Source organism: Physeter macrocephalus, chromosome 9, assembly GCF_002837175.3.
Source record: "Physeter macrocephalus isolate SW-GA chromosome 9, ASM283717v5, whole genome shotgun sequence".
Taxonomy (NCBI): Eukaryota; Metazoa; Chordata; class Mammalia; order Artiodactyla; family Physeteridae; genus Physeter; species Physeter macrocephalus.
In genome coordinates, this window is record NC_041222.1 from 34974092 (window position 1) to 34986735 (window position 12644).

General features: G+C 35.6%; 1 protein-coding gene and 1 pseudogene across 2 annotated transcripts in view; one reads left to right on the forward strand and one right to left on the reverse strand.

Moving 5' to 3' along the window:
- Nucleotides 1-12644, reverse strand: part of VPS13A (vacuolar protein sorting 13 homolog A) — a 280175-nt gene that overhangs the window by 138277 nt on the left and 129254 nt on the right. For both annotated transcript variants that reach the window (XM_024126732.3, XM_024126734.3), the window contains exons 27-31: nt 10106-10185; nt 9050-9115; nt 8704-8857; nt 7902-8018; nt 7720-7823 (exon numbers count right to left, since the gene is read on the reverse strand). In XM_024126732.3, the coding sequence (XP_023982500.1) occupies nt 7720-7823; nt 7902-8018; nt 8704-8857; nt 9050-9115; nt 10106-10185 (521 nt within the window). The remainder of the gene's footprint in view (nt 1-7719; nt 7824-7901; nt 8019-8703; nt 8858-9049; nt 9116-10105; nt 10186-12644) is intronic.
- On the forward strand, nt 1571-3721 carry LOC102978264 (transcriptional enhancer factor TEF-4-like; annotated as a pseudogene).

The following is a 12644-nucleotide window of genomic DNA, read 5'->3' on the forward strand; positions in this document are numbered from 1 at the left end:
GGAGCGGCTGGGCCCGTGAGCCGTGGCCGCTGGGCCTGCGCGTCCGGAGCCTGTGCTCCGCAGCGGGAGAGGCCGCAGCAGAGGGAGGCCCCCATACCACAAAAAAAAAGAAAAAAAAAAAAAAAAAAACTGGTGAAAACTCCCATTTAATAGAGAAGAAACGTTTGAATCAGAATATTATCATTTTTATGTATAACTGATTCACTTTGTTGTAAAGGAGAAACTAACACACTATTGTAAAACAGTTATACTCCAATAAAGATGTTAAAAAAAAAAAAAGAATATTATCATTTTGCAGTCCTTAATGAAATAATGTTTTTTTAACATTACAAAAACAAAGACAGCTAGACACTGTGAATCCTTTGAAAATACACACCACCTATGACGTATTCTTGCCCTCCCCAGCCCCTGTTAAAAAAAAAAAACCGAAAATAACCCTGAATCTCACTGAATGAGATTTAACTATCAATTTACAGGAAATACAGGGAATAGAGGAACATGTTAAATATAAGAACACAATCAGCAAAAGCTGACAGAAAATTCTACAAAACAAATAGGATAGCAACAAATGGCAAGGGAGAGAAAGAGACAGAAACTTATAGATTAAAACAGACTTAAGAGGCATATTAATCAAAACGCACTGTATGGACCTCCTTTGGATCCTGATCTAAACAAACTAAAGGAAAAAAATTATGAGACAGTCAGGGAAATATGAGAACTCACTGTATGGTTGATAACATTAAGAAATAACTGTGCCACCGGTCAGAATGGCCATCATCAAAAAATCTACAAACAATAAAAGCTGGAGAGGGTGTGGAGAAAAGAGAGGCCCGCGTACCGTAAAAAAAAGAAAAAGAGTCATGTACCACAATGTTCACTGCAGCTCTATTTACAATAGCCAGGACTTGGAAGCAACCTAAGTGTCCATCGACAGATGAATGGACAAAGAAGATGTGGCATATATATACAATGGAATATTACTCAGCCATAAAAAGAAACGAAATTGAGTTATTTGTAGTGAGGTGGATGGACCTAGAGTCTGTCATACAGAGTGAAGTAAGTCAGAAAGAGAAAAACAAATACCACATGCTAACACATATATATGGAATCTAAAAAAAAAGTGGTTCTGAAGAACATAGGGACAGGACACAGATAAAGACTGAGATGTAGAGAATGGACTTGAGGACACAGGGAGGGGGAAGGGTAAGCTGGGACAAAGTGAGAGAGTGGCATGGACATATATACACTACCAAATGTGAAATAGATAGCTATTGGAAAGCAGCTGCATAGCACAGGGAGATCAGCTGGGTGCTTTGTGACCACCTAGAGGGGTGGGATAAGGAGGGTAGGAGGGAGATGCAAGTGGGAGGAGATATGGGGATATATGTATATGTATACCTGATTCACTTTGTTATAAAGCAGAAACTAACACACCATTGTAAAGCAACCTTACTCACTTTGTTAAAAAGCAGAAACTAACACACCATTGTAAAGCAATTATACTCCAATAAAGATGTTTAAAAAAAAAAAAAAGAAATAATTGTGCCCAGCCCCAGGCCAGGAGGCCCAGATGGGGGAACCGCAGGCTGGGGTCCCTCTGGAGGATGGCAGCGGCTGGACAGGAAGTGAAGAAGGAAGCGAGGAGGGCACTGGAAGCAATGAGGGGGCGGGGGAAGACAGGGGCCCAGACACAGAGGGTGTATGGAGTCCAGACATTGAACAGAGCTTCCAGGAGGCCCTGGCCATCTACCTACCCTGTGGCTGGTGGAAAATCATCCTGTCTGATGAAGGCAAGATATATGGTTGGAATGAACTGATTGCCCGCTACATCAAGCGAGGAAGACTCAAACTTGCAAACAGATATCTAGTCATATCCAGGTTTTGGCCTGAAGGAAATTGAGGGAAATCCAGTCCAAGGTCAAGGAACAGGTTTTCAAGGACAAAGCTTTCCAGACAATGGCCACCATGTCCTCGGCCCAGCTCATCTCAGCACCTTCCCTGCAGGCCAAACTTGGTCCCACTGGTCCTCAGGCCTTAGAGCTTTTCAGTTTTGGTTGGGGGGTTCTGGGCCCCCCTGGAATGTGCCAGATGTGAAGCCATTCTCGCAGACACCGTTCTTCTTGTCACTGACTCCTCCATCTACTGACCTCCCAGGGTACGAGTCCCCCCAAGCCTTCTCACCTCCTGCTTTGCCCCCACCTGCCCCATCAGCCTCAGCCTGGCAGGCTCGGGCTCTGGGCACTGCTCGGTTACAGCTGGTGGAGTTCTCGGCCTTTGTGGAACCTGTGGATGCAGATGACTCTTACCAGAGTCTTACACATCAGCCAGCACTTCCCCAGCCCCAGAGCGCCCCCCTTCGGGAGTGTGGACGTCCGGCAGATCTATGACAAATTCCCTGAGAAAAAGGGCGGTCTGTGGGAGCTGTATGACTGTGGGCCCCCCACGCCTTCTTCCTGGTCAAGTTCTGGGAGGACCTGAACTGGGGGCTGAGTGGTGAGGAGTTGGGGGCCGAGTGGTGAGGAGTTGGGGGCCGGCAGCAGCAGTGGTAGCTTCTATCGACTGAGCAGCCAGTACAAGAGCCTGGAGCACATGACCCTCACCTGTTCCTCCTGTTCCACCTGTTCCAAAGAAGAAGGTCTGCTTCTTTGGCAAGCAGGTGGTGGAGAAGGTGGAGACGGAGCATGCCCAGCTGGAGGACGGGAGGTTCATGTACTGCCTGCTGCACTCACCCATGTGCGAGTACCTGGTGAATTTCCTGCACAAGCTTTGGCGGCTACCCGAGCGCTATATGATGAATAGTGTCCTGGAGAACTTCTCCATCCTCCAGTGGTGACAGAGACACCCAGGAACTGCTGCTCTGCACAATCTACATCTTCGAGGTCTCCACCAGTGAGCGGGGGGTCCAGCACCACATTTACCGCCTGGTCAGGGACTGAAGGGGGACCCCAGAAGTGGCCCACCCCCGGAATACCCTCCTCCCAGGAAGGACCTCCAGCTTTCCTCACATTTCTTACTTGGGGAGGGGGCTGTTCCCTGTTAGGACCTTAAAAGCTGGGTGGTGAGTTGAATGGGCTGGGACTGAGAAGAAAGGATGGATCCTGATATTGGGACCTCACAGGGGTGTCTGAAAGGACAGATCACTCCAGAGCATTTGACACTGGGGACAGGAGTGAGACAACCCCTGGGACAGCACTGGTTTCTGTCTCTGACAGGCACCCTTCCCCTTCTCTGTTTTGGATGTTTTGGAGGGCCCCAGTTACACACTGGCTTGTCACTCTCTGTTTTCAGGGCCCTCTTCTTCCCAATCTGCCTCTCCTTACCAGCCACATCCTGGGACCCTGATACCAAATTTTGAAGGTTAACCCTTTCTGTGCATGAGCAAAGCCAGCTGGGCCCTTGAAATTTTTTTTTTTTTTTAACATAGCAAGAGATATTTATAAGTGGGTGTTAGGGTCATGACATTTTCTCAGCTGGGCAAGCAGTGGGGTGAGGCTTTTACATCTCATGTCCCCTTCTAAATAAGCTGTGGCACTAGGCTGTGTTGCCTCCTTCTCCTCCCCTCCCCACAAAGTGTGTTTTGACAGAGGATAAAGCTATTTTACCAAAAAAGAAAGAAAGAATTGCTTGCTTTTTAAAGGCAAAATACCAATGGGATTTTTTTTTTGGTAGACTGTGAAAGATTCTAAAATATATATTTATATATGTAAATGCAAAAGTCCAGGAACAGCCAAGACCTTATTGAAGAAAACAAGCAAGATGGAAGACGAATTATAAAGCTTAAGAATTAAGCTCAATAATTCAGTTTGGAATTGAAAGGCAGTATAAAATAGTTGTTAAGAGCATAAACTACAGAGCCTGAATGCCTGATTTTTACATCCAGGATGTTAGATGAAGCTCTACTAGATATGTGACCTCAAGAAGTTAAACCTTCATGTGCTTCAGTTTCTTTATCCATAATACTGGAAAATGAAATTTTGATCTAAATGTCATTTGTGAAGATTAAATAACAATATTTATAAAGCATTTAGAACACTATCCAGCACCAAGTAAGGACTATATGTATGTTTGGTACTGATTCAAGGATAAGTAAACCAATGGAACACAAAAGAGAGCCCAGAAATAAATCTATCCATATATCTACACTTAATATTTAATAGATATAGTACTGTATATAAGTAGAAAAGGATAGCTATTTAAATAAATGATACTAGGAAAAAAACAACCCAGTTTGAAAAAAAAATGAAATTGGATCCCAGCCTCAATCATATAGAAAAATCAATTCCAAGTAGGATGAAAGACCTAACAGTGAAAGGCAAAATTATATAACTTTTAGGTCACATAGGGGAATAACTTTATGAATTCAGGGCATGGAATGATTTAGAAGACAAAATTCTCAAACCAAAAAAGAAAAGAATGATAAATTCAACTTCATTAAAATTAATAACTTTTGTTCATCAAAAGACATCATAACCAAACTGGGAGTAACTATTTGAAACACAAACTAAGGAATAATGTATAAAATATTAAATGATTTCCTACAACTCAATAAAGAAAAAAATAAACGTTCCTTCCTCTAAAATTGATAAATTAAACCAGGTGTCAGCAAACTACAAACAGCAGGATTAGGTAAAAATGGTTTACATACTTTTAAGTGGTTTAAAAAAATCTAAATATTTTGTGACATATGCAAATTATATGAAATTTACATTTTATTATCCATAAAATAAAATTTTACTGGAACACAGCCATATCACTCATTTACACAAGTGACTGCTTTCACACTACAAGAGCAGGGTTGAATAGTTCCAACAAAAACTTCATGGCCCAGAAAGCCTAAAACACTTACAATCTGGCTATTCACAGAAAAAGTTTACTGGCACCTGAGTTAAACTAATAGGCATCTCATAGAAGAGCAAGTATAAATAGTCTATAAGTATATGAAAAGATGTGCAATTTCATTAGTGGTAAGAAAAATACAAACTGAAAACACCATATTGTAATATCTGACAATTCCAAGCACTGGCATTGAAATGAAATACCAGATCTCTCTTCCACTGCTCCTGGGAGTACATGTGCCACTAGAAATAGATTCTCTGAAAAATGCTTGCATGAGATATGTCCAAGAACATATCAGGAGACATGTATTGATACAAGACTAGTTACAGAAGCAATACTCATAAAAACAAAAAAGTAGAAACCAAATATCCATCAACAGAAGAATGAATAAATAACCAGTGGTAATAAAAATGAATGAACTATACCTACAAACAACAACATGGATACACCTCAAAAATATAATGAATGATAAGATGCAAGGCTAAAGAAATACATATAAAATATGATATCCTTTAAAAAGGGGAGTGCAAGATGAAACAAAGTGTTACGTAAGGATCATATATAGTTGGTAACATTTATTAAAAATACAAGAAAACGGACACACTTAACTCTCCAAGGAGACAGTACAATAAAGATGTTAAATAAAGTCAACTGAGGGCATACTGGTGACTTCTGGGGTATGTTCTATTACTTGGCTTGAGTGTTGGGTATAAAGGTATTTGTTTTACTGTTGTTCTTTACATTATATTACTTGCTTTTGTGTATATGCTATATTTCAAAATAAAACATATTTCCAAATACCACAAAACTGGGCAATATATTGTTTAAGGATGCAAACATATAAGGTTAAAAACTACAATGAAGAGTAAGGAGGAAAAAAAGCAAGGATATACAACTTATATAATAGCTTGTTATCATCTCAGTTTTTAATAAAAATATGTAAGAACAATAGAAACAAAACCGTATGTGCAAAAATTCCAAAAAAGACCCACATTACCAAATCTCACTCAAGAAGAACAAGAAAATTTGATTAGACTTACATCAAGTAAAGAAATGGAACAGTAATTAAAAATTCTTCCCCAGAGAAAACCTCAAAGCCACACAGCTTCACTGCTGAGTTCCATCAAACACTTAAGGAAGACATAATATATACCAATTCTACATAAATCTTTCAGAAAACAGATGAGAAAACACTTCCAAATTCATTTTATAAAGCCAATATTAGCCTGCTACTAAAGACAGAAAAGTAAAAAACAGTTAGAAACACTGGTGTACCTACCACAAAGAATTAACAAGCTTAACAACTGGATAAAATTTTAAACACTCATAATTTACAGTGATATTTTATTTCATGAGAATGTCAGGTCAGCTAGAATCTTTTTCAGGTTATGGCACACATAAATAATAGTATCTGTACAATGATACTAGTATAAATGAATGCTGCTCCAGGACAGAGTCAAATAATCTGAGAACTCTAGTCCTTTATCCAGCTGCCCAGAAAGCTGAAGGGCTCAATATATTATACTTAAAACCCACTCAGGGCACAATAGTGTGTCATGGAACAGTAATTACAAAGCTCTGATCCAGGGCAAAAAGATAATGTCTCTTTGGTTCCTTGACATGTGGAGAGTTATGAAGGTACTCTGTTTAAAAATCATATACATTGGAATCAAAGTCAAGAAATAAGGAAAGGAAAACGGTGGGACAAGAAGACACAAGTGAGAAACTTCATTTTGTAGCTTTTCTTAAGTTGGATTTTTAACCTTAAAGATGCATTAAAAATAAAATTACAGAGAAAAAAAGTAAATGTCTTAGGTTATAATACCAGTTCCATTACTAACTACCTGTATGACTTTTAGTAGATTCATTTATTTATGTTAGCTTTACTTTCTAAATAGGACAAATAAAATGGACAATCTACTTCCTAAACACACTAATACTATAATTTTTCAAATAAAAGCAATGGAAGCAAATCAAACCATGGCTTCTGAAAAATTTCTTGTTCTTTATTCCTATGAGCCACGTACCTTTGATGTTTTGGGGACTCTTGTTATCTCATGCTAACAAACCACAATAAGAAAATATAAGGCATAAGAATTTTTATTTAACATAAAAATCAGGTCATCACTGTATCTCATCAGTATTATTTGCTAATAAGCCTATACATCTATTTCCTTTCTTCCTGTCACATTCTGAACTTTGACTTCCTGACTCAACAAGTACCTCAGCCTTTTCTAATCCTACTATTTGATATTCTCTTCACTCCTTTAAATATACCACCTTATCCAGATGCTCCACTGTTTAAAAATTACCTGTCCAACTCCACAACAGTATCTAGTCCAAGAACCTTACTCTCTTGCACCCAGTAACAACAAAAGGACCTATCCTTCAACCACTAGCCACCAAGTTCAAAGGACTCTTAACATTATAATGCTATGCTAGTAAGTATCCATGAAAATAAACTTAAAAAAAAATCTCGTTTATTCAATTTGACTTCATATCCTCTGCTCTGAAATCTAAAATGCATTACAAGGTTCACAATACTTCAAAATAGCAAAAAGATAAAAAGTAAATAAGGCATTTGCTACTCCCCTACCCCCCGCCACAAAAGCACTCCACAACTAAGTTCCAGCAGTATCATTTGTACTAATTTCATTTATGAGATACTTAATCGTCATTTTACAAATAAACAGATTCTGAGATTAGGCCACCCAACTACTGAAGAGCAGGGCTAAAATAAGAACCTAATTATGCCTAACTTCAAAACCCATGGACTTACTAAGACACACTGCTAAAATCTGGTGACTGTTTAATTTATACCTATGAACAATCTTAAAGGACAATTATATTTAATAATGTTAATGAATAGAAACAAATTCATACCTTTTTGTATATAGCTGCTATATCAGAATCCAGAACAATTATATTCCTTAGCTTTGCATTTATTTCAGTCACTGATGGCCTCATAATCATCTCAGAATCAAGCCCTAAGGGAAAAAAAAAGTATTAAATTCTTTTTCCTTCATTTAATAGTTCTGAATTTACTTTTCCTCAAATCTTATTACCTTCAATCTTAATTTCTGAAATGTTATGTTTCTGATCTTGAATAAAGATCTGTAAACATGATAGTTCTGCTAAAATCTGTAAGGTAATAATATCTTCATTCTGGGATAGTTTTAAAGCTGCAAAAAGAAAGTCATATTGTAAAACATAAGACAAAACTTTTAGTAGTTACCTTACTACACTTATAAAGTAACTGAAATAGCACAACAATGATAATGCTAGAGGAAAACATGATTTGCAAGTTGAAAGCAAGCAATATATTACCTACTAAATTAGGAATGCTAAAGAAAATCAAATCCAATGAAAACAAAGCCAAACAAATGCAAAGAGACAAAACGAAAATAGTTCCTAGATGAGAATAACATTTGAAACTAAGAAGTTGTAGTTGTAAAATCATAAATCTTTTGCGATTTAATGATTACAGGGTGATACATGTTATTATCAAACATGCAACTTTTGACTGCTTAAAACACTCCGATTAAAAAATGTACTCTCATATTATTCAAATTTTGTTAGTTCTATTTTTCTAATTTAAATAATATTAAATGCATGAAATTTAATTACACTAAATACTTCTACTGTATAATCTTCAACTAAAATGAATAATAAGATAAATAAAAGCCACTTTCTTCAGCAATAATCACTTTACTATTATTTTCTAAAATTAACCTGGTATATAATGAATCTTTCTAAATATTAATCTAGCAATAGAATTCTAAAGCCAATATTATAATAATAACGCAAGAGCCAAAATTTACTGATCTACTTAGTAAAAATTTGATGTTGAATTTTAAAGAAACATACGTATTTTTTTAATAAACTCTCCTTTGTCTTCAGTCTCTGCAATATGCACTGGGGCTGGTTTTTCCTCCGAATATGGAAGGATATTATTAAAATAATTTATTGTATTCAGAAGTGCTTCAGTATGTAAATGAATATCCAAAGAGGAAAAATTCACCTAAAGAACAAAGCTGATTTTAGTAATACAACAAACATTTGTCTTTATTCTTTGTGGTATAAAGGATACAATTTATAATATTCAATTTTTATCCTCAAGGATCTTACAGTTCTAGTTATAAAATAATTTTCATAATATATTTGCTTAGAAATACAGTATCTAATTAAAAAATAAATTATTATTCACCTATACCTTAATCAGTTGCACAACATTATTATAGGTGCCCTTCAACATTGTTATGGGTAAATTCTTTTCAGCCTGTACAAAGTGAAAAAAACAAATCTGTCAGATTATCATAGGAAGACATATGTATATATATAATTACATAATGGTCCTAACACACATTTATATAATTTTTCCAGCTATTTATATATATATAATTACTTAAACAAACGATTGCTTCACCAGAACATATTTGCTAAGTATTCAACAAATGTTACGTACTATCTTGCTTATTATCAAGAGTGGATATTTAGGTATTATCACATACAGAGGACAATCATTTAGTCAGCGACAACTGTAAGATACTTCCCAAATCTTCCTATATGTTAAAACAAAATTTTGACGGAACAGTCCACTAGGTATCAAATACTCTGTGGTATCTTTAGATTTGGAACATTTTTACAATATAAAAGCTGTTTAATTCATAAACAACAAAACACTAAAATATCTACATCGAATAATAGTAAAAAATGGTCTTAAAAGTGCTATAATTCTCATTTAGCATTAAGTACTGTAATTATTAAAATAACGTGGCACTTACATAAAAACAAGTCAATGAAAACAAGGGCTAAATCATATGTAGACCACAGTACACATAAAAACTTAATAAATTACAAAAGGGTTATCATAAATCGATAGGAAAGGAATAGAGTCACTGACAGCAGGAAAATTAGGTAACTTCAGACAATGGTGGGAAATCAAGTGAAAGCCTCATCTTGTATCCTATACCACAATAAATTCCATCAAGACTGAAAAGTTTGTTGACATCCTGATTGGGGGGGAAATAGTCAAACTGCAGGTCATTTCTACTTAGAATTTGGGCTGCTTATGATCTTGCTATGTGAAGTGTTTATAAATCACAAGTATCTAACAGAGGATGACAAAACAAAAACTTGTAAACTTTTAGGAGTTATAGCGATCACATCAGAATGAAGATTAAACTGAATATTGCTAAACTTATAAAACTTGATTTTAATATTTCAGCAGTATGCTTACCATAACAAGCATATAAATCAAACTACTTACCTTCACATATTCCAGTGTTAACAGATCTTCCATTGTGTTATCCAGTGTTGTAATCAAATAAACTGGTTTCTTGTTTTCATCTAAAAATAATTTCTAAAATTATTCTTTCATAGAAAAACTAATGGAAAATAAATGCAGGCAATATTAATAATTATAGAATTGGAAAAGAAGGAGTTCCTGTATCATATCAATTCTGGGCCTTGATTTCTGTATTACTCAGCTCAGGTCCTTCCTCCTTTATTTTAAACTCTAAAAATGTAATTTCATCTCACAATTCCCTTCTCTCATGCCACAATGATGAAGATTCTTACCCTTCTAAACCTAGATAGGAACTGAAGTAAGAAAAAGTAGCAATCAGTTAAAGAAAAAGCAGAATGTTTATTAGGAACAATGAAAGGACATGAAGAGATTCTAGTCCTGAGTCACAGAAATAGCTAGAAAGAAAACTGTCAGAATCTCTAAAATCCTAATTGTAGAGAAAAAGCATCAGGTATCTGATGAGAAACTAAATTGTTCTCTGTATTAGTTTAGATTAAAATAAACTCTATTACCATATTAGCAGTCTTTACTAGTTGTATTGTTGCTGCTGCTCAAAATCTAAGAAGATACGTGAGGAAACTGCTGTAGAATAGTATTTTGTGTAAAGTCTTTATAACTATCATCAACAAATTACTTACAACTGTTCAAAATCAGTAACTAGATACTGGAAGAAAGGACTACAAACCAATCATACTACTCTTCAGGAAAAAAATGCAATATTATTTCCACAGAATCCTCCAGATTTAAAAGCTTATTAGCAATTAAGCTAGCCTTCTATTGTAGATGCTAATCACATTTCAATCCTTAAGAAGGTCTCCACTTTTTTCACACATTTATTCATTCATTGAATAACTATTTACTGATCATTTACTTTGTGTAAGAAATTGTGCTATTCACTTCTTCCTACTCTTTCTAAGAAAACAGAAGCAAATATATTACAAAATAGGTGCACTGATAATTATATATCTTGTATTATGTGTGTAAGGGCTTTCTTATCCTTTGCTCTTGGGAAAACAAAAAATTATAAAAAACATAAATATTAACAACTACTATAATACTTCTGGATTACTGGTGAACACTATCAAGTTGGTTTACTTTTCTTTCCAACTGCCAGAGCAAACTTTGATGTAAAAAGCATAATAAAGCAGAACTCTGTATGTTCCATGTATGATAATTTTTTCAGGAAGAGATAATCATAACACAATTCACCACATGCAAGTTCTCAGAGGCTACAGAACAAGGGTAGAGTATGGAACTAAAATGTATAAATCATATCCAATGATTAAGTTTTCAGGCCACAACACTTAATCTGCTTCCTAAAATACAAAGATCACATTGAATTCAGGGCTCACAAAAAAGGGGAAGTTTTCATTATACCAGTTAACTGACATCTTTTGTCTGGGAATCAGTTCCCAGAGAAGATGGCCTTCTCAAATCCTTGAGATGTACATAAGCATATTCCTTACCTTTCTTATTCCCACAGATAGTTCATTTTTACTTTAGTTCTCTAACTCCCTTATTTTCTGTATCTCAATTCACTGAGGAAAAAAATTCCTAAATGAGTTCAAAAGATTTCACAAGATAGCTTCCATTTAAAACTTAAATAACTTATAAACATTAAAAAAAAAAAAGTCAACCATCAAAAGAACATGTAGGAATTCACTGGTGGTCCAGTAGCTAGGATTCGGCACTTCACTGCCAGGGTCCAGGTTCTATCCCCGGTCAGGGAACTAAGATCCTGTGAGGTGTGCAATGCAGTCAAAAAATAATTTTTTAAAAATTAAAAAAAAAAAGAACATCGATTCCAGGACAGCCAAGAGTAAGGTACTTTTATACACATGCAAATAGAACACATTCATGTAGTCTCAAAAATAAAAGTAAAACCCTGCTTTTAGTTAGAAAAAAATTATTTCAGCCAACTGTATCAATGATGACTTTGAACATCAATGGTCTAAATGCACCAAAAGACAACAACTGCCAAAATGGATCAAAAAAACAAGACCCAAGTATACACTGTCTACAAGAAACCCACTTTAAATATAAAAGTACATATAGATTGAAAGTAAATAGATGTTGAAAAATATATTATGTTAACACTTAATAAGAAAGCAGAGATAGCTATATAAATTTTCAAACAGAGCAGACTTCAAAGCATGCAAAAGTTATCAGGGATAAAGAAAGGTATTATATAATGATAAAGGGGTCAATTCTCCATTAGAACACAACAATCCTTAAGGTGTACTTATCTAACAATAGAAAGCAAAAATGATAATGCTGCAAAGAGAAATAAATGAACCCACTACCATATTAGAACACTTCACACCCCTCTATCAGAAATGGACAGATCCAGCAGACGAAAAATCAGTAAGGACATAGTTGAACTCAGTAATACCATCAAATAACTGGATGTAATGGATGTCTACAGACTACTTCATCCAGCAAGAGCAGAAAATTCATTCTTCTTAAGCTCACATGGAATATTCACCAAGATCAACCACAT